The sequence below is a fragment of the Carettochelys insculpta genome, chromosome 2 (genome assembly GCF_033958435.1).
Source record: "Carettochelys insculpta isolate YL-2023 chromosome 2, ASM3395843v1, whole genome shotgun sequence".
Lineage (NCBI taxonomy): Eukaryota > Metazoa > Chordata > Testudines > Carettochelyidae > Carettochelys > Carettochelys insculpta.
The window spans coordinates 195,010,299-195,035,923 of record NC_134138.1 but is presented as its reverse complement, the minus strand read 5'-3'; the positions used below and the strand labels follow the sequence as shown (position 1 = coordinate 195,035,923).

At 40.5% G+C, this 25,625-nt stretch overlaps 1 protein-coding gene across 3 annotated transcripts in view; it reads right to left on the bottom strand.

Moving 5' to 3' along the window:
* Positions 1-25,625, bottom strand: part of ULK4 (unc-51 like kinase 4) — a 460,156-nt gene that overhangs the window by 272,909 nt on the left and 161,622 nt on the right. For all 3 annotated transcript variants that reach the window (XM_074988237.1, XM_074988236.1, XM_074988238.1), the window contains 5 exons: positions 21,352-21,403; positions 21,028-21,122; positions 10,545-10,596; positions 10,301-10,445; positions 879-971 (listed from right to left, as the gene is read on the bottom strand). In XM_074988237.1, coding sequence (XP_074844338.1) covers positions 879-971; positions 10,301-10,445; positions 10,545-10,596; positions 21,028-21,122; positions 21,352-21,403 — 437 coding nt within the window. The remainder of the gene's footprint in view (positions 1-878; positions 972-10,300; positions 10,446-10,544; positions 10,597-21,027; positions 21,123-21,351; positions 21,404-25,625) is intronic.

Sequence of the window (25,625 nt, the reverse complement as noted above, 5' to 3'; positions counted from 1 at the left end):
GGATATTCAAAACCTCTGAAAATTAGGCCACTTGTCAATTGTCTAAAATACAGATTAACTTGAGCACACAAGATTGTTCTGACCACAACTCTGCACCATGGGACTTTTTGTTCTGCTGCCTAGAAGAAAGGGTTCATTTTGTATCTGAGGCCCCCTCTGCAACTGATGGCAGAGGGACTGAAAGGAAAAAGTTTACCTGGACAGATGAAGGAGAAAAAAGAGCTGGACCACATGTGCATTAGTGTGTAGGCAACATGCATGCATGTGTATGTGGATTCTGACCTTTCAGGTGATCAAAGGTGGGTGAAGAAGCCTTCTCAGACTGATTGTGCTAGCAAGACTTATTTAATCACAGCTTGATGGAAAATCTTGTTAGCTTTAAGCAATTTGGTTTTAAAAGATTCAGAAACATACATAAATGTAATTTCTTCCATTACATTACTGTTAGCATTCGCAAGAAAATGCTAAGAAACAAACAATGAAATGACAGACTCACCTACTTGAAGCTAGTGAGGGAAAGGAAATTTCATTAGGTGTCAGAATTATTAGCATATGTAACATGGCTGCACAGTATGCATACGGACAGTTCTGATCTGTTTACTAAAATTCCCACTTTTTATATTTAAATAATTGTGCTAATAAATATAATCAAGCACATATAAAGCTATGACACAGCAGACTTCAGACAAAAAAACTCTGCCTTTAACAAATACAGGAAGTATGAGAAAACTATTTTGAATGCCCACATCTGTGCCTCAACACAATCTCAGCACTATGAATAGTACTTATATCTATACAATTCTTAATTTCTAACTGAATAGTGAGTAAGGATGAAATGAGAAAAATTCTGATTAGAAAAGAAAGTTTAGTTGTGTTACCTAGTAAGAGCAGGGCTATGTTCAGTCAGGGCTACCAACAGTTTCAGGGCATATACTGGTACTGGGTCAGGAGCCTTTAGAATGTGCTCATATCTGCAATGGAAAAGAAAAAGTAATTAAAGTGAAAAGTTAGTGATATTCTACCTTAAGCAGAGGGCATAATTTAAGCAAGTCATAAAGCACATCAGCTACTAAAGTTTCATGAAAATACCCAACCCACTATAATTTGATTTGACAATTCGGTAGAAAGACCAGACATCAAGGTGATAGGGAGGCAGTTCAGCAGGTAGGTACTAACTCAAAGTTAGCCCACACCTCTGTGTTTAGAGCCATGCAGCAGCGTGAGGCAGGAGTTAGCAGCACAGGGGAGGAGAGGATAGGGACTGTCCCATACACACACAGCAATGGGACTCGGTGCATGAGTGACCTGGCTGAAGGTCAGGAGGATGTAGTGTTGCCAACTTTCTAACTGCAGAAAACTCAGCACCCTTGCCTCAAAGACCGATCTGTTTCCCCAAGGCCTCACCCCAGCTCATTCTACCTCCCCTCCCTCTATGGCTCACTCTCCCCCACCCTGCCTCACTTCTTCTCACCAGGGTGGCATGGGAGAGGGGATCAGATGCTGGCTCTGGACAGTGCTCACCTCAGGAGGCTCCCAGAGAAGTGGTCAGATTGTTCCTTTTGTTTATAGGTGGAGGGGAGGGCCCGAGGACCTGCACGCAGCCTCTGCCCCACAGGCACCATCCCTGCAGCTCCCTGTGCCAACCAGACTTTTAACGGCTCTGTTAGCGGTGCTGACGAGAGCCTCCAGAGTCCCTTTTCAACTGGGTGCTCCAGTCGAAAAACATACAGCTGGCAACCTTAGGGGGGCTAGGAGCAGATATTCCCAGGTTCACTGCGACAACTGCAGGGCAGATAGGGGGTTTGGGAGTAACAGAAATGAGTAGGTCTGTTTGCATTGTCTTGACCATGATGGTTTGCTGACTCTGGTTGTTGTCCCTCTGCAGCTAACTTTGCAACCCAACGCAATGAAACCGAACTACAAGAATCAGGGTCAGGTAAGGTATGAAACCACCTTGACTCCAAGATTTGGGTCAACTTGGCCTAATCATGTTCAGGTCAGGCTTTAAAATTATGCTTCGTTTGCATGCTGACCAATTCTTTGGAACTGTATATAAAACTTTAAATAAGATTGCTACTTGGATATGATAGTTCTAAAGTGGAACTTCACACAATTAATCTCAGGTTATGGGAATAAAAAACAAAGAAAGAAAACCAGTACTAATAAATGGGTCCTTTAGTAATATGTATATCTACTTTTTCAAAAGGCCAGCAGTAAAATGACAAAAAAAAACCCAACCCACAACTCATTTTACACAACAAATCTTGAAAATGATAAAACGTACAAGGGCTAGCAGGATCTCAGAAATATCATATTATGGACCATATGTAACCAAATGATTTTATTTTTTTCCATTTTAAAACAACTCTAATCAGGTTTTATTAATCCAAAAATACCATGTAGTGGGGGTGAGTGACATGAGTATTAGTGTCTACCCAAAACCCACTCTTTGCCCCCATAGCTTGCTTTTTCATTAATTTTCTAAAGACAAATGAAGATGTACTTAACACACAAGCAGATATAGTACACAGATAAGAACTGCAAATCTGGATGAAATATCTGATCCAGTTTACAAGCAAATAAATTAAAAGGTAAACATGAATAGCCTCTTCAGAGCAGTATATAGGTACAAGGAAGAAAACTTCAAAAAGACTAATGCAACATGTCTACTAACCAAAAGCCTACTAAAGAGGAAATATAATGCAGAATATCACCATGGATACTGCTACTTCTAGCAAGATAAACATATCTGATTTACCAGAGCATTAAAAAGATATTTTTATTTCTTGTTTGTTTGTTTTAATGAAAAGGATACCTGGAAAATAACAGGATGAGATAACAAGGAAGAGAAGAGATAAAATAAGCTACAAGAGTAAGAGACTCATTCTACTCAAACACAGCACCTTTCATTGATAAGTGCTTCTTCTCGGAAAGTCGATTAAGACATATGGAAGTAATAAAGACAACAGAAGAGACAATTCTTGATTTATCAAAGCCTGACAAATTTAAAGGGAAAAATGAGGGGATGTGTAGGAGAAAGACTTATCTGTTAGACTGCCATGTTTTGGCACTAAAATATGGTCACATTGCATAGGCTTTAAAGTGATCTGTTAAAGGATAAAATGCAACATTACCAACAAATATCACTGGTTATATCAGCATCTCTGAGACTTTCCTGAGAGAAAAATGCACTCCAAAGTGCTTGTATACATAGTGCACTAATCTGCACCAGAGAGATGTAAATTCTAGTGAGCATTCAACGCATGATACACTCATTCCTCGGTGTGAAACTTACTAGCATGTGTTAAAAGTTCACTGATGCATGTTAAAGTAGTCCCATTTCATACAGTAAAAATGTGAGCAGGGCAGGGCTTGCTGTGAGCTATATATCATTGGTACTTGACTCTAAACTAAGCATGCTAGTCATGTTATATTCCAAGTCCATGACATCTTGGAGAAGAAATAACAGAAACTTAAACTGCTGTCTTACACTTTAGCTCAGAGTTGTTATTAAAACTTGGTATCAGTTAATTCAAGCTTATACTTTCCAATTAATAGAACTGCAATACCTGAATTAAAATACACTTTCTCTTTTGTGATTAATAATGTTCTTTTTCTTTCATAAGAGGAAAAAATATCTTAATTCACTAGTGACATAGGACCCAATCTCTAAAAATAGTCACTTAAATTAGCTCTCAAAAGCCTGACTTTATTGCACCAAACATGGATTTAGGTCTCAAAAATGGAGAAGAGTTAATACAGAAGCCTAATGTTAGGCATAAATGCTTACAAACATGTACATACAACACACAAATTCATGCTTATAAGTGTGGTACTTGATAACTTATTAATGTCAACAGAAAAGATATATTATTGAAAAACAGGGTGGATAATCGATGATTAAAAAGTAAAAAATCAGATTTTTATTTACATCTTTTTTTACTTAAATTAGAATTTTTTACAATAATCAATAAAATATTAAATTTGTCATTTAACAGTAACAGTTGCAATTACATCTCATCACAAACATGCTACATATGTGGTCTCATAAAAAACGATTAATGGCTCCAACCTGTCCAGACGAACTACTAGCTCTTACTTGCTGAAAATTCTAGGCTTTCAATTTCTGTTTCTCAACAGTCTAAAAAGTAAAATGGGCAAAAATGACATGAGCAGAATAGGTTTGTTTTTGTTCTGTGCTTATTTGATGGTGGACCTTGACCAAGCATGGCAGAGGCGTTAGTTAAGACATTGTTTTAAAGACAGAGAGATAATATATACAAAAGGACCAAGGCAGCATAGAAAGGAACAGTGGAGTGGACTGTAAAGAAAAAGGGAAGACATTATTCAGTGCACACACAGCTTTTGAGCTTAAGAGATACCCTGACAAGTAATATTTGGAGGAAATTTATTCCCTGGGTAAAAAAAGAAAACAAGCTAGGTAAGTAGTGCAAGATGATGATGCAGAGTCTAGCTGCAAAGATGAAACGTTAGAGGAGAACTGCTTATTGGGAGAAAATAATGTGGATAAAGATGTGGCTATGGCTAAGTATATCAATGGGTTAGTAAATTCAATAATGCACTTTGCAATAGACCATTCTCCAAGATGCTTTCTGTGCCTTTTAGTATAAACGTGATTTGACAGGTAAATTCCCAAGCTACTTCCCATGTTCAATGTTGCTAGAAAAAATGGTTTAGCTTAGCTAACCCTTATGGCTTGTTTAATAATTGACTAAGTTTAGAATTTATCACTCAAGTGTACAATACACAAGGCTGCAATAAGAGAAATCGTGTCAGTTGTCGCTTGGTATTATTTTCTTATAATACATTCCCCTCATTTTGGGACATCGTAGTCACAGACGACAACGCTGATGCCATAAATCTATTCCCTATTTTACTTCAGCATAGCTCAGCTATTCCAAGGGAATCCCATGCTATTTTTGTTTTCTTAAAAACAGAAGTGCCAGTGAGTTCGTAGGGGCTTATTCCAACATTTAATTCACTCTAAGTGCAGCCAGGGTTTTTTGTTTTTTTGGTAACTTGGTTTAAATTAATTGATTTAAATCACCTAAAATCACCTTTTCTAAAAAGCAAATGATTACCATTTTATTTATTTGACCTTCTAATGTCCCATATGTTCAATAAAATGTTACTTGTTTTTACTGAAAATTCTGGAGTTTCTTCCCCAAAGATAACATAAGACTACTTAGGGTAATAGTAACAGAGAGGTAGCTGTGTTAGTCTGTACACCAACAAAACAAAGCAGCAGAAATGTAGCACTTTAAAGATTAACAAAATGATTTATTCGGTGATGAGCTTTCGTGGGACAGACCCACTTCTTCAGATCAATCTCATTTCCAGTACAGACTGACATTTATAAGTACAGATGACCAAAAAGAAAAAAAATGCAATAAAAACTGCCAAATTAAATAGGGTAAAAGAGGAAGGGGGTGAGAAATTGGGGGGATGTTAATTGTCCTGTCTGAGATAATTACAAGCATCAAAGGAAGGAAAGCAGTCCTTGTAATGCATGAGGCAGTTGATATTCTGAGTTAGAGTACATATTCAAATTTGACACATTGACACGTGGTATGAATAGAGAAATCAACTACCTCATGCATTACAAGGACTGCTTCCTTTCCTTTGACGCTTGTAATTACCGCAGACAGCACAATTAACATCCCCCCAAACCTTTCACCCCCTTCCTTCAATCCTATTTAATTTGTCAGTCTTTATTGCTATTTTTTTTTTCTTTTTGGTCCTCTGTACTGATATATATCAGTCTGTGCTGGAAATGAGATTGATCTGCAGAAGTGGGTCTGCTCCATGAAAGCTCATCACTGAATAAATCATTTTGTTAGTCTTTAAAGTGCTACATTTCTGCTGCTTTGTTTATTTAGGGCAAGACATTTTGGTGCACTAAACAACTCTATAGCCAAGTGATTCATTGACCCAAATACCATACAACACAAAACCCACAAGTGCTAAAATGAACATTCGTTTTGAGGCAATTATGATAAACTATTTCTGGAGTAGTACATAGGGTTATGAATCATATACATTTCAGTGCTGTACCTTCTATACATAGAACAAGCATCTCTTCTCTTAAGCCATTACTAATACAACTCAGTTCTTTTTTAGAAATCAAAATAGTTACTTGGTAAATTTCAGCTCGAAGCTAGTAGAACTATAATGCTATCTTTTTTACATATAAATGGGGTTGGGGAACCAGAGGGGTCGTAGCTTGGGGTCCTTTAGACACTAAAAATTCTAAACATTAACTCCTCCCTATCATAATGATGCAAGGGTTGAGTTCGGAAAACCAGGTTAGAAATCTGGCAAGAACAATCAGCTTAATCACATTTGAGCACATTAGATCTCAATCAAAACCAGGAAGCATGCACTGCAGCAGAAGCTATAAACAAGAAATATTATTTTCTGTATTTTAAAAGATTAAAAACATGTTCATAAAAGAAAACGGTTTGGTGTGAGTAGAGTTTGAGAAAAGTTCAGATCAGTTTTTATTTAATACAAGCCATTTCAATCATCCTTGTATAGTGTAGTACAGACTGAACCTCTCTAATCTGGAACTCTCTTTTCCAGCAACATTTGTAATCCAGCATGATTTTAATTAGTCAGACGACCACTTATGTATGTGGACAAGTTCCCCGTGGTCCCATAAAGTTTGTTTACAGCCACAAGTCCTGGCTCTGAGTGTTCCATGCTATTATTTAGCTTGTAATTTACCCCTAAATGTCTTCTAAGAGCCCAGTAACCAGTGGAAGCATTGGTAATGCTGCTGGACAATACTGATCTCCTGTATTCTGGCAAATTCTCTCATTTGGCACTGGTCAGATCCCAAGCGTGCCAAACTACACAGGTTTAATCTGTATTTCCAAAAGTTTTCTGTTGGTGACATTGGTCTCACACTACAGGTTATGGATGGTCACATCCGAAGCATTCTTTTTAGGTGATAAATCTGAGGAACCATCCCAGACTGAGTTGATAACAGAGGAGGTTTTGGAACAAACTGATAAATAGTAATAAGTCCCAAGCACCCGATGGCATTCATCCAAGATCTGTGAAGAAACTCAAACACAAAATTGCAGAACTACTAAGTATGGCATATAGTCTATCATTTAAATCAGGTTCTGCACCTGGTGTCTGGCAAACAGCTAATGTGATGCCAATTTTTAGAAAGCCTCCAGAGGCAATACTCAGGAGAAGTAAAATCCTTCATTGAAAGAAATGAAAACATTCCACTCAATGAATAGTAGGCACGAAAAACAAACAAATGAAAACAAAACATGCCGATCGGTAAACATACTAATATTCCTAAACTAAAATTACTATTCTTAGACTCCAGAAAAGTATGCCATATGTATATATAGCCCATGAAAAGAAAATTATTTTACTTTGCCAATACTCCATTTCTCTAATGCTGCTTTTTGCATTTCAGACATATAAAACAAAATTCTACCACCTGGGACAATCTCACACTTTTATCAATTGAATGTAAGCAGACTTTTGCAGACTTCAGTTGCACACACTGAGTAGGCCAGGCAGAGTTCCCTTTAAAATGAAGTCAGCAGAAATTAAATTTTTAAATCCCCCTTTTCCATACAATTGAATAGCAAGGCTCTTAGTTTGTAAGACTGAAATGGAGCTGAAAGACTCCTTTCAAGCTTATTATCCTGGAGTTTAAAATAATTATTTCCCATGGATGGGTGGGTGAAATGCCAAAAATGTCACCAAGTGTGCTCTCAACTAAGTAAATGCAAAATCGGAAAACTGAAGGTGTAACAGGCTGTCCTGGATACAAGCAGGTTTGTTTGAACTCCCCAGGCTCACAACCACATCCAAAACTGTTTCCATTCAGCCAAATAGGCTGCTCTGGTGACGGGCTTTCTATTATTAAGCAAGACGTGCTGGTCCACCTGCGAAGGTCACTCCCTGCTCATCTAACAGGAAGCATCCATGCTGTGCAATGCAGGGAGATGGGTGCTGAATGTGAATCTGACTGTGGTAGTAAGACAGATGGCCAGTGCAAAGAGAAAAAATGATACGAGAGGCTGGACCAAAATGCAAGGAGGTCAGAAAACAATCACCTCCTAGGCCATGCCGGAGGAGTGAGAATAAACTTGACATGATACAATTTCAGTGCAAGAATGGCCAGTGAGATGATCAGAACTGGAAGACAAGCATGCTGGAGCGTCAATTTCCCATGCGGGGAAAAGGATGGGTCACCACTGGATCACTGGCCTGGACACACAAGTTAAAATGAAGGTTTGCTGGATGTTAGAGGACGAGGAGGATGAGCTGGATGGCTAAACCAGGAATCAGCATACCTTCACCTCTGGGATCCATGCCCCTTCCTGAGGTAGTCCCATTGCCTTACTGGACAGAAGGACTGCCCAAAGAAATGCTGAGAACAGTATTGCTGCTAACTGCAAGAGTGGTATCCCTGTACAGTTGGCATATAAATTCCCAAGAAACACAAGGTAACTAGGGAATCCATAAAAGAGTGCAGGGTCTCATTGGGCTTTTCAAAACAAAAAACAAAACAAGAAAAAACCCCACATCCACAGCTAACAAAAGTTAAGTCCTCAATGGTCTGCTGCCCCTCAGGTAAAATGCCTGAATTCAGCAACCGGGAGGAATCTCTTTCTGGTAACATCCAATGCTATAATTCTGGCTGAGGTATTCACCAGGTCTAGAGCTGACTGTAAATTCATCTTGGTTACTGTACCATCTGTTTCAGCAAATGCCTTGAACTCTTGAAGGCTTCTAGCAACTTGTCTACAAACTCAGACATGGTCACCCAATTAATAAAGTCATATACAGAGAGCAACATACGCTGGCTTGCAAAACACATCTGCAAGGAAGAGGTAGTATACATCTTCATCCCCAGCCAGCACTGGTGGCATGGTAGCGGGCGGGGGCAGATTGGGGCAGCGCTGACACTACATCAGGGATGGGGAATCTTTTTTTGGGTTGGGGGACACTGACCCACAGAAGAAAAATCAGTTGAGCACCACACACGAGTTTAAAAAAAAACAAAACAAAAAAAACAGACAAACCTCCCCACTGACGTGGCCCACAACTGAAAAGGGAGACAGGGATAAAAGAGAGATGATCACTTCATTAGTGAAACTCGGGGCCCCAGAGTTCTCCTCACACTCTGAGGCTCAGGGCTTCCTCCTTGGGCATGATTAATTCTTCTGGGAGCCTAAGGCTAGTAGAATTTGTGACCCCAACCTAGGTTCGGGGCGGGGCAAAAATGAGAGATTCAGTGTTTGGAAAGGGGCTGCCAGGGAGCAGGTGGGGGATGGGAGTTCACGGTCTGGGCAGGAAGTAACAGGGGTTTGGGTGCCTACCTGGCACAGCTCCTGGGGGGCACAGGTGATTCCATGCTGCCCTGTGCTTGCAGGCACACCCCACCACTTCCATTGGCTATGAATCCTGGACAATGGGAGTGACGGGGGTAGAGCCTGCATATAAGTGCTTCCTGTGCTGCTGTTTCCACAGCTGGGGAGCACGGGGAACAGAAGCACACAGAGCCACTTTCTCAGTGGGGAGTCAGCGCTCACATTCTAGCCATGTAAGGGGGTGAAGAGGCTCAGAGACTCACTGGCTATGTCTACACTAGCCAAAAACTTTGAAATGGCCATGCAGATGGCCATTTCGAAGTTTACTAATGAAGCGTGAAATACATATTCAGCGCTTCATTAGCTTGCGGGCGGCCGCGGCACTTCGAAATTGACGCGGCTCGCCCAGACGGGGCTCCTTTTTGAAAGGACCCCGCCTACTTCGAAGTCCCCTTATTCCCATCTGCTCATAGGAATAAGGGGACTTCGAAGTAGGCAGGGTCCTTTCAAAAAGGAGCCCCGTCTGGATGAGCCACGCAGTGGCGAGCCGCGCAAATTTCGAAGTGCTGCAGCCACCCACATGCTAATGAAGCGCTGAATATACATTTCAGCGCTTCATTAGTAAACTTCGAAATGGCCATTTGCATGGCCATTTCAAAGTTTTTGGCTAGTGTAGACACGGCCACTGAATGGCTGGAGCACCAGCTTGCCCCCACTGCAGGGAAGTCCCAAGTCTTATGTGCTAAATCAGTTCAAGTACTGAATGGATCTGATAGGCAAACATCTGGCAGAAAAAATTGTGACACCAGTTCATTATTATTTACTACTAGTTTACTTTTGCTATTTGAATCAAAAGGTACTTAAAGCAAACATACAGTAAAAATGGATTGCAAATCAAATTATTCCCCTTTAAGCAGCAGTACTGTACTTACTGGGGCAGCAATGAATCTTTAATGAGACACAGAAGCTTGTTGTTTGAGTCAAGACTCTCCTCTTTCCCCTCAGCCATGACCTCGTGGCTCACAAGCAGTGATGTGGTTTCTGAAAGCAACCGCAAGCTGAAGAGGCTCCATTCCACTTGAAAATAAATGTGCCAAGAATGTGACCACACGGAAGTCTAATTAAAACAAAATGTGGAATTCATGGAAATTTCAGTTCATGTGGCCATATACTTACCATTCTGACTATGGACCAAAGAAACTAAGGGTGGGATGATATAGTCCACAACCTAAAACAGAGCATAAAAATATGGGTTAGATCACGCAGAAGAAAAATATAGAACTCATAAAATTATGTTTAGTCTACTGTTACAGTCTTTAATCAAAAGGATCAACAATCAAGGAAATTAAACCATAGTCACACTTATTAGACCACCAAGTTCACTTTGCTCTAGTAAATCACTGTAAAGTCACAGATGACAATAGCTATATATCAAAAATACTGTTATGAATGGTGGCACATTTTACTGAGAACTATTTTAAAAAAGCAGCATTTGGTGCTAGTGCTAGATATTAAAGGAGCTAAAATAAAATTACCAAGTGTATTAATCCCCATGCTCCAGTTTATAAACTCATCATCAAATGGGGGTTGGCAAGAAATTTCCTTCCAAGATATTTAAATTACATTGTGGCAGTTTCACACCCTCCACACTGAAGCATTTACCACCACTAATTTCAGAGAGAGGATACGTCAACTAGATAAGTCAGTGGTTCTTTCCAGTATGGTAACGCATCACCCATTAACATTCAGATTTAGAGACTGAAATCTTAAATTTTGAAGAAGAATATACTCTAATAAAATGTTTCCATATTTCCCAGTATCACTGAGCAATATTTTCCAGCTGATATATCTAGTTCCCTCTTAGTGGGATGACTGCTTATTTTCATCCCCAATTTTATGCAAATACAGTCCTTAAAAAACAATATATATTACATATGGAATAGAAAATGCAAAAGGATCAGAAGCAGTATAATAAATGGATTTTGAGTATCTAGGGCAAGTCACAGAGAACTAACACTAAGAAATGAATGTTTCTACTTGATCATCATTTCAGTAAATTATGCAAATCAAATAATGAAGAACTTTCAAGAAAACACTATCACAAAAATCTAATAAAAATAAATGATTTGATCATGTCACCACAAGAAGAGCTTTTGGATTATTCTGAACAGAATGTAAGACAGGAGGTTATAAATATATTTGCGTCCAGTTTCTTAGCATAAATCAGTTTAGTTCCACTTAAGTCAAATTACACCAGATATGGGTTTTATTCCAAATTATTTATAATTTTTGAATGGTACAAAAATGGCACAATACAGTGGTTAACAACTGTTTGTTTGGAGAAGAGTAATTTAATTTCCGAAGGACTCAATAAAGTCATAATAATGTACTAGATGGATTGTTCAATACACCATTATGAAACATTTCATAGCCTTTATAATCCATATATAATACAATAAGTAATAAAATGACTTTGCACTCCTGTAGCTCCTTTCAATTGAAAACTTTAAATGGCTTGACAAATGCTAACTAAGCAAGTCTCACAACGGATTTGTGAGGTGGGTAAAAATGTATGGGATCACTTCTTCCACCACTTACTTAACACAGTGAAGTAAGGCAATGGTTTTAATAGGGCACAGTGACATTAAGCAGCAGTTTATGGAATGAAGATTACCATATCCAAATGAAACTGAAGTGGAGTTTAAGCACAAGTGATAAAGACCTTTACTTCATGTCTCACCTGAAAGATGAAACTTTGCCAATAGCACAACATCTTCAACACCTCCCTATGCCCCTGGTGCAAGACTGACTCAGAGTAGCATACTGAACCACAGATAACACTTTCATCAGACTGCAGTGTTCCTTTGAGGTCTGCCAACCTACTGACCCTTTTTAGAATGATAGTATCATGTGGTATGGCAGCAATACACATATGTGCCATTACTATAAAATTCCATTCTGATAGTTATCAGTATATACATTCTAAAAGCTATCCCATGCCTAAAATTGTGTAATTTATAGATTTTAAGACCAGAAGAGACCATCAGGATCAAATGCTCCGACATCTTGTCTAATACAGACTGCAGAATTATACCTATCAATTCCTACATCAAGCCCAGAACTTCTCGCTGAGCTTCTGCATATTGTTAGAAAGACATCAGTCATGATTTACAGACTTCAGAGAATGAAGAATCCATAACAGCCTTTGGGATATAGTTTCAATAGTTAATCATCCTCACTTAAAAATGCATAGAGTAAACTCGCCAGTTATGCAGGGGTTGCATTCTTGCAATCCCTGGGTAACTCAAATTTTCGCACAAGTGGTGGTGGGAAATGAGCTGCCACCTGTTTCCCGGCTTCCAGGAGCTCAGAAACTGACCAGTCCACCTGGGCTGGTCAATACCTTGGCTCCCAGAGTTCCAGGGAACTGGGAACCAGAGGGCAGCCTGGTTCCCAGCTCCCCACTGCTTGTAGGACCTGGGAAACTGACCAGCTCATGCCAGCTGTGGTCAGCTAGGCAGGCTAAAAGCCTTCTCCCTGCCTTCCCCCAGTGGCACGGCTGTCAGGCTGACAGCTGCATGGCTAGAGGAAGGCAGGGAGAAAGGTTTCTTAGCCTGCCTAGCTGCCGGCAGCTGCAGGCAGTTAGGCAGGCTGACAGTCACAGAGCAGCTTCATGTTGTGCTGAACTCATGTTAAAACTGAGTAATGCACAACTTGAAGCTGAGTATTTTGAGGGTTTACTGTACTTGGTTTGCTGTTTGAATTTCTCTAGCTTCAACTTCCAAGTTTTGGATCATGTTACATCTTTGCCTGCTCGATTAAAGAACTTACTACTCTCACAATCTTTCTTCCCATGGTATTCACAGAATTCAATCAAGCAAGCTATTAATTCTCTCTGATGAGCTAAAAAGACAAATTCTTAAGTATCTTATTGCCAAGCAGGTTTTCTATACCTTTAATTATTCTTGTAACTCTTTTCTGAAACTCCTCCAATTTTTGACACTTTTTTTGAAGCATGGTCACCAAAATGGACATAATTTCCACATATACTTGCAGATCCATGTTGATTTGGTAGTATTTCAATGTCTATGATTCCATATGATGGCATAAAATATTTTGTACGTTAAATTTCTGATATACCCATGTAAATCAATCTCAAGAGATTTTATTCTCTGAAATTAAAAAAAAATACTAAAAGAGAAAGTGAAGAAAAGAAGCATCTCCAAAAACAAACAGAAGCTTGCTTTTCATAGATTCTCAGAAATATAGTACTGGCAGGCACATTAAGAAGCCATCAAGCCCAATCCCCACATGTATGCATAAACCAGATGATCTGATCAGATCACAAACTCAAATGCCAATACTATGCTGATGACATGACACTACTTATTCTTAACTATATAGGATGATATAACTTCCACCATGATACCTCAAGTGTTTAGGTTAGATCAGATTATAGATGAAGAATAGATGATTGACAGTAAACCCAAGAAAGACAGAAGTTATGCTCAGAGGTATAGTAAAACACTCTGATGAGATTGCAGCCATGATGGAGTATCCTTTAATTGAAAGAATAAACCACGTTTGGTCACAGATGCTGTAGTCTGTTTTCCTCAGCAACCCAGGCTGCTCTGAGCACACCAAATCGGCCTTCTGATCTGTGCTTTGCCGTACCATAGAACAGTCAATCAAGTCCAGTATCTTTGTCCTTCTCTTCTAGATACTTCATCTCCTGTGCACTACATCGCTTTTTTTTTTTTAAATAAAAAAAAAGCCTGAAGATCCAGCATAAAGCTCTTGGTTGACAAGTTTCCTCCTCAGCCACAATGAAACTTTCAATCACAAGTGTAAAACTCATTTATGCAAGAGACAGAGCTTTATTAGCAAAGTGACCATCCATCCCATATTAGTCAGGACGGTCCAGTCCCTTATTTGGGATGCCAAAAAGGCATCCTGACTTTTTTTTTTTAATAGGAACTAACTGTTCCGTATTTGGGTCCAACCACGCCCCTGCTGCTTCCCTGGGGCTCGGAGAGTGCCAGCAGCTGCTGCTTCTCTGGAGCTCCTGAGGAGCACCGGCGGCTGCCATTTCCCTGGGGCTCCTGGCAGATGCTACTTCCCCAGGTTTCCCAGGGAGTGCCAATGGCTGCCACTTTCCCAGGGCTCCCAGTGGCTGCTGCTTTCCCGGAGCTCCTGGGGAGCACCCGCAGCTGTCACTTCTCCAGGCTCCCAGGGAGGACTGGCAGCTGCCGCCTCCTTCGTGGCTCCCCAGGGCTTGGTGGAGCAGGAAGGAGCCCCTCCTCCCCATCATATCTCCCTCTCCCGTACCTGGGACAAGGACATATGGTCACCCTATTTATTAGGGGCCAGTTCAAGAGCATGAAATGAACTCCCCCAGAAATTAAACACTACCACAAACCTCACCACCTTCCACTCCAAATGTAGACACACCACATAATTAGAATATATACTGAAAGGACTATTTACAAAGGCACAATATAGAGCTATATATTTTTATAAGGAACTGAAATAATCATAAAAAGTTAACCTTAACATTCAAACTTCTTAAGCATCACTCACTGTCTCAAAATAAAAAGCTCTATTAATAGAGACAGAACAGTGACAAACAGATCACTCCTCAGAAAAATCTCTCTCTCCTGGCCTTGGTATGATTAATTCTGGTTAATTTTCCATTTAGTCTAAACAACTCCACTAACAATATATGTTCCTTCACTTTTAGAAATAAATCTCTTCAATGAACAACTTGAATTTGTTATACTGTATGGCCACCATATCCACTGCAACTGAAAAAGTGCTTAAAAGTCAACCTACTATTGCCTATCAGTCCAAAGTTATGATGAACATCATCATTTTAAAACTTTATTACCTTTATTTTAAAATTATGACAAACATCACATTTTCCACATTTGCTGTTTGAAACAATTTCAGTGTTACTGGTGTAGAGCAAATGTTACACACTCCCTAAGAAGGATTCAGCTTTTTTTTTTTTTTTTTTTTATTCACGACACACTGATGGTAGGCAACTTTGTCTAAATGAACTAACCTAACCTCTGGGGCCTACCTAAGCTACATATTTCTGCCTAGAAAAAGGCTATCTTATTAAACACTTTTCTATTTAAAGTATTGATCTGGAACTGTGAACATCTCTTGCTTCCACTTTTCAAAAACATATTCAGTTCTTTTGGGTTCTGGCATTTATATTCAGTGATTCCTGTCATGCACAACCAGCAGCAATGAAAAGATATCCTTTGAATAACAGCTTTTCTAAAAAAAAATATTTTGTATGCATCATGTAAGACAAAGCATACTTTCCTCTACAGTAAAGTAAGCAGTATGTTCTGAAATAATTAGAATACTAGACCCTTAAAAGTGGTAATAAACTAATTAGAATTCACATTATTAGCAGCAGACATGGTTACAGACAATCTGTCATGATAGATAAAACAGAGCTCTTCAACCTAGAATAGAAAAATCAGGGCATTTTTTCCACTACATATTGGATTTGAATGGCCAGTTTTTGGATACTAAAGTCTGGTCTACGCTATGAGACTAGATCAAGATTAGTTGCGTTAGACTGATTTTATAATGCAGCATTTCCTAAACTAATCCGGCCAAGGAACACTTTTGGGCTTGAAATATATTGACAGAACACAAACATGCAAACATGTAACGCTCAAAAGTGGATTTTAAAATGTTAGGGTTTTTTAGATGTCTTATTTTAGAAAAAAATGAGAAGAGAAAATCATCTGAATGAGTAACTAACATTCTGGAGCATAGTTAGCAACCCTATAATTAAATATAAAAATTAAAAATTACAAACCTAAAACAAAACATCAATATAACAACTGAAAGAAGAATGGTTAGTATTATTCTTTTGTACAAAAATACAAAGGACCATATTGTTCAAAAAAAGGGACTGTTCATCCTTAAAACTTAAAAATATTTTTAAGAAAAAGAAACGTGAAACAAATTAGGTATGGAAAATATTTTTAAATTTTTATGTTTTTATAAATTTGTTATTTTTACAGAAGATGACTGAAAAATAAAAGTAAGTAACATCTGACAGTTTTTTAATGGGAAGAGTGGTTTTGCAGGTTTGGATCAGAAATCTGCTTACTATTAGGAATGATGCTGAAGAGTTGGATCCTTATATCAGGGGCAGCATCATGTGATTTCTCTGAACACGACTCGTGTTGAGACAATCCGAATAAAATCTGATTGTTTTGGCATAAGTCATGTAACAACAACTCCACTATTATGAATGCATTATAAATTTTAATATACCTGCAGTATAATATTCAAATACCTCAGTATTTTGGATACACACAATTTCATATTTAGTATTTAGATGGAAAAATATCACTACCATCAAAATTTTTCCACAGAACATCTATTCACATTGTGTGGAACACCAGTGTTCTATGCAATGCAATTTGGGAAATGCTGTTATAATGAATGTGTCTACACCAACAAGCTCTTTCACTAACCTTGAGGGCTTTTAAAATCAACTGCTGTGCTCCAACTTGAAAAGAGGAGAGGAGGACCATCCCATGTTGAATTTGGGGTCGTGTAGACACAGTGCTATTCAATTCAACATTTGTGACCTCTGGGAGATTTCCAACAGTATTCCAAAGTGATCACTCTGGCCTGCACTTTCAACTCTGCTGCACCCCCAGGTACAAGGAAAACCTTGGGAATGTCTGAATTTTGTTTCCTGTTTGGACAGCATGGCAAGCCAAGCAGCACACCAAACCATGAAGACCAGGATTGTAAACATGCTTCAGCATGGAGCATGCAGGAGATACTAGATCTGACTGCTGTGTGTGTGGAGAAGAATCTGTGCAGGCAGAACTCCAAAGCAGCAGATGAAACATTGATATCTATGGCAAAATTGCACAGAGCATGGTGAAAAAAGGATAAAGCAAAGACATGCAGCAGTGCTATGTGAAATAAAGGAGCTTAGGCAAGTGTATCAAAAAGCAAAGGAGGCAATCAATCTGGGTGAGAGACATAGCCATGCCGCTCTTATGAGCGGCTGCATGGGATTCTGGGGAACGACCTGACCAGTATCCCCAAATTGTCTATGGACACCTCACCAAATGGCTCTTCTGACAGCCTCTGACAACAAGGAGGACATTCTAGATGAGGAAAAGGAGAAGAATGCTCACAAGGTAAGTGGAGGATCTGATGTCATCAACATCCAGGACCTTTTTGTAACTCTGGAGCCAATCCTCTCCCAGGACCTATTGTTGCTGGACCCTAATGGCAGGAAGGGGACCTCTGCCGAGCTCACACTTGTAATCACGCTACAATGGTTAAATTAACAGGGTTTAATGTTTGATCTGGGATGAAGTTGTAGTCAGTCTATGTAAACAGCAGGTGCACCCCAGAACAGTTTGTTTACTTTCCTGGAGTTGGAGTGGAAATCTTCCCTGCACATTTCTATGGCTGATCCTGATTATGTTGGATAACAGGGGGTTTACTATATTTACTTCTGGAATGGTATCTAACAAAATGAAATAAGAAAAGAACAAATAAAAATTTACTTAGAAAAATTAGATGTCTGCAAATCACCAGGGCCTGATGAAATGCATCCTAGAATCCTCAAGGAGCTGATAGAAGAGGTATCTGAGCCTTTAGCAATCATTTTTGGTAAATCGTGGGAGACGGGAGAGATTCCAGAAGACTGGAAAAGGGCAAATACAGTACCCATTTATAAAAGGGGAACAAGAATAACCCGGGAAACTACAGGCCAGTCAGCTTTACTTCTGTGCCAGGAAAGATAATGGAGCAGGTAATTAAAGAAATCATCTGCAAGCATTTGGAAGGTGGTAAGGTGCTAGAGAACAGCCAGCATGGCTTTGTTAAAAACAGATCATGTCAAACCAATCTAATAGCTTTCTTTGATAGAATAACGAGTCTTGTGGATAAGGGAGAAGTGGTGGATGTGGTATACCTAGGACTTCAGGAAAGCACTTGACACGGTCTCACAGAATATACTTATCAATAAACTATGCAAATACAACTTAGATGGGGCTACTATAATGTGGGTGAACAACTGGCTGGATAACCGTACCCAGAGAGTAGTTATTAATGGTTTTCAATCTGGCTGGAAAAGTATAACTAGTGGGGTTCCGCAGGGGTCTGTTTTAGGACCGGTTCTGTTCAATATCTTCATTAACGATTTAGATATTGACATAGAAAGTACACTTATTAAGTTTGCAGATGATACCAAGCTGGGAGGGGTTGCAACTTCTTTGGAGGATAGGGTCATAATTCAAAAGGATCTGGATAAACTGGAGAAATGGGCTGAGGTAAACAGGATGAAGTTTAATAAGGACAAATGCAAAGTGCTCCACTTAGGAAGAAACAATCAGAGTCACACATACAGAATGGGAAAGGACTGCCTAGGAATGGGTACAGCAGAAAGGGATCTGGGGGTTATAGTGGACCACAAGCTAAAATATGAGTCAACAGTGTGATGCTGTTGCGAAAAAGGCAAACATGATTCTAGGATGCATTAACAGGTGTGTCGTGAACAAGACACAAGAAATCATTCTCCTGCTCTACTCTGCGCTGGTTAGGCCTCAGCTGGAATATTGTGTCCAGTTCTGGGCACCGCAGTCCAGGAAGGATGTGGAGAAATTGGAGAGGGTCCAGAGGAGAGCAACGAGAATGATCAAAGGTCTAGAGAACATGACCTATGAAGAAAGGCTGAAAGAATTGGGCTTGTTTAGTTTGGAAAAGAGAAGATTGAGGGGGGACATGACAGCAGTTTTCAGGTATTTAAAAGGGTGTCATAAGGCAGAGGGAGGGAACTTGTTCTTCCTTGCCTCTGAGGATAGAGCAAGAGGCAATGGACTGAAATTGCAGCAGGGGAGGTTCAGGTTGGACATTAGGAAAAAGTTCCTAACTGTCAGGGTGATCAAACACTGGAACGAATTGCCAAGGGAGGTGGTAGAATCTCCATCACTGGAGCTATTTAAGAAGAGGTTAGAGAGATGGCTTTCAGAGATGGTCTAAAAAATGCTTGGTCCTGCCATGAGGGCAGGGGGCTGGACTCGATGGCCTCTCGAGGTGCCTTCCAGTCCTGCTCTTCTATGATATGCCCATGGACTTTTGAGATAACATCCACTTGAATTCACAATGATCTCCACTTAGCTTCCCTGAAAGAATTTCTTCTGCAATGCTGCTTAAAGTGAATTGACTTAAAACTAACTGTATATTGCTGTTTCACTTGCCTTAATCTCTGGCTTCTGTGACAGGGTCAGGCCAGAGGGCTAAATCAGAAGGGAAGAGAGACAACTCTAAACAAAATAGACAGGGCCTGGCTAATCAGGAGAGGGTTACTTCAGGGCAATGAGGAACAGCTGACCCCTGGATGCAGCAGAGAAGGGGCTGCTATAAATCAATTAGGACCAGCTGATCTCACTTCTGGCTGCCAGGGACCTTTTAAAAAGCCTTCCCTGCTGGAGTAAGGTTCACACAGTAGAGTAAAGTGAAGAAATTATATCAGATAAGGAGAGAGCCAGAAAGCAGAAAGGAGAACACCAGCTCAGCGTTGCCACAGGTGAGGAGTTACCACTAGCAGTGTTTGGGATCCCTTCTCCCAGGTAGCTTTAGAGCTGAGCTGGCGGCTGGACTGTTTACCCAACCCAAGCAGATCAGGGGGTGCCTACTTCAAAGCCCTTCCAGCTGAGGGACAGAAGGTCAAAGCCCAGCAAGGGCAAGCGGGACCAGTGCTGCAGTACTTAAATTACCTGTGGAACCGAAAACCGAAGTGGAGTTTGGGGCCCAGGAGTGGAACTGATCTTGACACACTCATTATGTAACCGACTGAGCTCCTAGTAGCACTGACCAGACTTTGCTTGGAAAACACCCAACATATTGTGGGTGCTTATTATAAACAAATATTAAAAACAACCAAACAACCTGTATTTTAATTCCAGTCAGCTAAACACCCCACTCCACACAAAAAAATGGGAACTGGAGGATTGAGATACAGGTCAGCTGTTTATATTCAGCCCAGTTTGTTAGAGATCAAAGGCTATTACAACTTGATGGCTGTTTTGTTCATTGCAATCAAATTTTCAGTAAAGATGTGTCCATATAGCAACCCCATAACCAGCATTATTTGGCACTCTTGCCAGCAGTCTCATCAGAAAGAACAAGGATTAAACAGGTTTGAAGGCTGGAATGCCCTTTTACAGCTCAATCTCTTCAGGTCATTGTGAAGGTGTACTGGCAGAACAAAGCGGGGAAATTTCCACTGATGCTCTGTGCTGCACTTTATCGGTAGCTAAAGGGAAGTCTTTAGAGTGGTCAATCTAGTACGTTTCACATACAAAAAAAATTTAAGGATACATTTCCAAAGCTGATTTTTGACAAAACATTCTGCCTCTTCTTGCACGTCTTCAACTGATTGGGTAAAAACTGAAACTGAACATTTCTGTTCAACTTTTAAATTTCAATCTTTCTGTAAAAGAACAAAAACTTTTCAATAACTTTTTTCTACTTCCTGACAATACATATTTTATGTCATGGACCTAAATAACTACTGAATATCTGAAACATTCCATTTATTAGTGGCAAGTCAAGCAATATGTATGCAATTGTTTCATATGCTGCCAGGACTTACTGTCGAGCAGTAGTGCGTCAACAAGACAGGATGCTGTGTTATCACTTCAAACGCTGAAAAAGTGGTCTTAATCAGTTCTTCTGAAGCAGCTTGACCTGTCCATAAAAGAATTGATATCTTTCTTTATAACATGCTACAGTAAAATCATAGGTGCTGGATCAAAAAAGTGCTGCCACACCCTATGGTTTGAATTGGTTTCCATCAAATACATGGTTTACAGTTTCATTTAAGGGCTCTCAATCACCCCCACTATATAAATTTTTCCAGCACCGCTGATAAGAACACATTCATATGAAGACAGGGGAATGCCACAGATGAGCTTACCTATTGCACCCTCTAAGTTAGTTTCTCCTGAATCTATTGAACTGATAAAATTCTGTTGGAAAAAAATACAAACATATATTCAAAATGAGTTTAGAAACAAAGAGTAACAAATGTATTTATGCACACCTATCTCACAGAAGCCTCATTAAAACTATGCTATCAAACACATTTAATTTTTTCTCACAGGAAAGGTTGAATGCACTCATGTTCCAGTTTTTGTGACATAATTTTGCAGTTTCGTAAAGGTGCTGCATACTCAAAATTACTGAACAATATGAAGCTGTTATTAGTAACAGAGCCTTCATTTTCTAGAAAGAGACTTTGAACTTTCTTGTATGTGGCTATGTTAAAATAACTCATGAAAAAGACCAAAGACCCTCCGGAAAATGTCATTTTCTGTAATTTGTGCCATGTTTTTGATCTCCACACATAGTACATATTGTATGGATATGCTTTCATGCAGTAGTACATAGAGAAAGGCATACATTTAATCTAAATAAATCATCATTCTGAAGAACAACGAGAATAAAATATTAATGATTTGGGATAAGTAAATATGACACTATTACTCCCATGGTTCTTGGGCTATTTAATTCATTTTCTCTCTTCTGATTTCACTTTCATGCATAGATATATCTTTCATGGGAGATGCAAAGGGCATGATATTGATGCTTACTTGTCATAGAAGGAATAATTCTCAGCAGAATGTAATACTCTATTACTTACATTTTTCAAGTCACACAGTTTTATTGCACAGACAAGTTACTGCTTTGGCATCTTTCTGACCTTCAAGTTACACAGCTCTTTTCTACACAGTATTAAGGTAAAGACTATAAAATAATTTTCATAAAACTAACAGTTTATGTCCTATGGATTTAAAATGATAAATTATATTATAACACTGTTGGAAGTGCATCCATACCATGGTATGACCTTTTCATAATAATGAAGAAATGTGTACAGGAGTTTTCTAGCCACAATAACTCAACATTATTATATGTTTGTTTTTAAATTATTACAGCAGGTCATAGAAAGAATGTTCACTTACTTGACAGTAACTGTAGTCCCTCAAGATGCTGTCCAAGTGAACCCCACTATAGGTGCACGAGCCTCATACACAAGATTTAAAAAAATCAAATAGAAGTGTCCGTTGGGCTAACAGAAACAGTAACAGTCCGAGGCTATATCTACACTAGAAACATCTGTCAACAGAAGTTACTGTCCACAGGGAAATCTCGACGGAACCTCTATCAATAGATTGCATCTACACACAATTTGCTCCGCCGACAGAGAGCTGCCAGACCGCGCTGCCCTCTGGTGCCAGAAAGCGGAATGGCAGCTCTGCAAACAGGACTGCGTGGCAACCAGCCCTCTCTGTCGATAGCAGCGACTACACTACACTTCTGTTGACAGTACGCTGTCCAGAGATTGTTATGCCTCAGATTTTGAGGGATAATACTGTCAAGAAAAATGCAGAGTTCTGTCGAGTATCTGTTGACAGAACGCTTTAAGTGCACAGACGTTCCCTGAGTTATGTCCACAGAAGGCCCTTTCTGTCGACAAAACTCACTAGCGTAGACCCAGCCTGAGTAGTTTGCTCGTCAATACACATGGTCCTCAATAAATCTAGTATGTGGAATTTGTTTTCTATCAATGCCAAATGAGGTTTTACGAAGAAGGAATGCAAATTGATGGATTATGCCAGGTTAAATTCTAAGACCACTTTGGGAGATGAATTTCAGGTGAGATCTGAGCACCACTTTGCTTGCATGGAATGTCATTTGGGGAGGTTCAGCCATAACTACCTGAAGCTCGCTCACTCTTCTGGTTAGTGTGATAGGAACTAGGCAGTTGGCCTTCCCAATCAGATGGCAGCCCAAAAATTTCTTCCAGTTTGAAGAGTAAGTTACCTAGTAGATGTCATCTTGGTTTATATCAGGATACCCTGGATTTGTAGGGAGCAGCTTTTATCGGCTGCCATGTAATAGTTCTGTCTCGAGTAACTAAGGCTGCATGTACACGACAAGAGACATTCAATATGTAATAAAATTGAATACTTAATCCTGATATGAATTTGAACAAAGTGTACACAAAGCTTCTTGAAATTTGATCAACCTTTTTTTCCCATGTCAAATCTCTGCATCCCCATTACCCTGTGCAAGTTCAACTGCATGAGCACTGCATTGTGGGTACCTAGCCCACAGTGCCTTAGCGCCGGTTGCTTGTGTCTGTTTCACGTTGGAATCCCAGAATTCCAATCGTTATTCCACAATTCACTGCATCAGTAACTACACGAAAGAAGAACTGGAGATTGCACCATTTTCTGCTGCAGCATTGCAACGCAAGCATGGATCCATGAACATTACAAATCACAGCACTCATCATTTCAGCAACCACAGTGGCTATCATGCGATTTGTCCTTCAATTCCAAAGCTCTGTGGCACTTCTCTATCCTAGCAGTGCTGCTGCTGACAACGAGGAGAATGGTGTTTTGGAACAGCAATTGTGCCAACTGCAGACCAAGAATGCTGAGCTGGTGGCTGCCGTGAATGCATTGATGACAGCGGAGTGGCATTTTTCACTCAAGAGACCAACACACACTCGTGGGATCACATCATTTTGGAGTCCTGGGACAACCAGCAGTGGGTGCAGAACTTTTGCATGTGCAAGTCCACCTTTATGGAACTTTCTGATGCACTGGTGCCCACCCTGAAGCTCAACACCACCAAATGAGGCTGGCTTTAACAGTACAGAAAAGAGTGGCAATTGCACTGTGGAAGTTGGCAACCCTCAGAAGTCACTGATCAGTAGCAAATCAGTTTGGGGTGGGCAGATCTACAGTGTGGTCTGTGGTGATGGAGGAGGCCCATGGAATGCGTCGGTGACTCCTCAGGAAGACTGTGACCCTGGGAGAGGTGCAGGCCACAGTGGATGACTTTGCTGCCCAGGGCTTTCCTAACTGCAGTGGGGCAATAGATGGCACGCACACCCCCATCATGGCCCTGCCAGGCCCACCTGGAGTCAGAATATATTAACTGAAAGGGGTACTTCTTCCCGGTTATGCAGGGGTTGGTAGATCACAAAGGTAATTTTACTGATGTCAGTGTTAGCTGGTCAGGGAGGGTTCCTGAGGCAAGCATATTCCAAAACTCTGGACTGGACCAAAAGCTCCTGAATGGGACTTTTTTCCTTGATTGGAAAAGTCAGGATTGGCAACATGGAGATACCCATTGTTATATTGGGCGATCCTGCTTACCCTCTGCTTCCCTGCCTGATGAAGCCCTACATAGGAGCCCTGAACCCCACCAAGGAAAAAGAGAAGTTACTCACCGTAGTAACGATGGTTCTTCGAGATGTGTCCCCGTGGGTGCTCCACAATAGGTGTCGGGCTCACCCGGCGCCGCATGTCGGAAATCTTCCAGCAGTTTCTCCTGGATCGCGCATGCGCCAGCGCACACCGCTCCCTTGCGCATCCTCGGCCACGTGCGCTATCCGGTCCCCGCCAGTTCCTTGACCAACCGCCTCGGATGCTCCTGAAAGACACTAGACAGAGATCCGAAGCGGGGAGGATGGGCAGGTGGTGGAGCACCCACAGGGACACATCTCGAAGAACCATCGTTACTATGGTGAGTAACATCTCTTTCTTCATCGAGTGTCCCCGTGGGTGCTCCACAATAGGTGACTCCCAAGTCAGGAGGTGGGTAATCGGTTTATGTGCAGCTTGCCCCTAGAAGGACTGCTGTCAAGAGGCGGGTATCCTCTTGGAATACCCAATGTAGGGCATAATGCTTGGCGAAGGTGTCATAGGATGACCAGGTCACTGCTCTACAGATGTCCTTCAACGCAATGCCCTTAAAGAAGGCTGTTGACGCCACCACCGCCCTGGTGGAGTGAACCCTGGGCGGCGCCAGCAAATGAGTCTTTCGAAGCTCGTAGCATTTTTTTTACACAGGACACAATGTGCTTTGAGATTCTCTGTGAAAAGAGACCTTCTCCTTTTAACCTGGAAGCGAGAGAGACTAGAAGCCTGTCCGTTTTCCGGAAGGACTTAGTTCTGTCTATGTAGAAGGCCAACGCCCTCCCCACATCCAGGAGATGCAGGCATGCCTCCTTGCTGGAGCTGTGAGGCTTTGGGTAAAACAAGGGTAAAACTATTGGTTCGTTAAGATGGAACTCTGAAGAAACTTTTGGAACAAAGGCTGGGTGCAGCCGTAAGGTTACCGCCTCCTTTGAGAATACTGTGCAGGGCGGCGTTGTCATAACTGCTGCGAGCG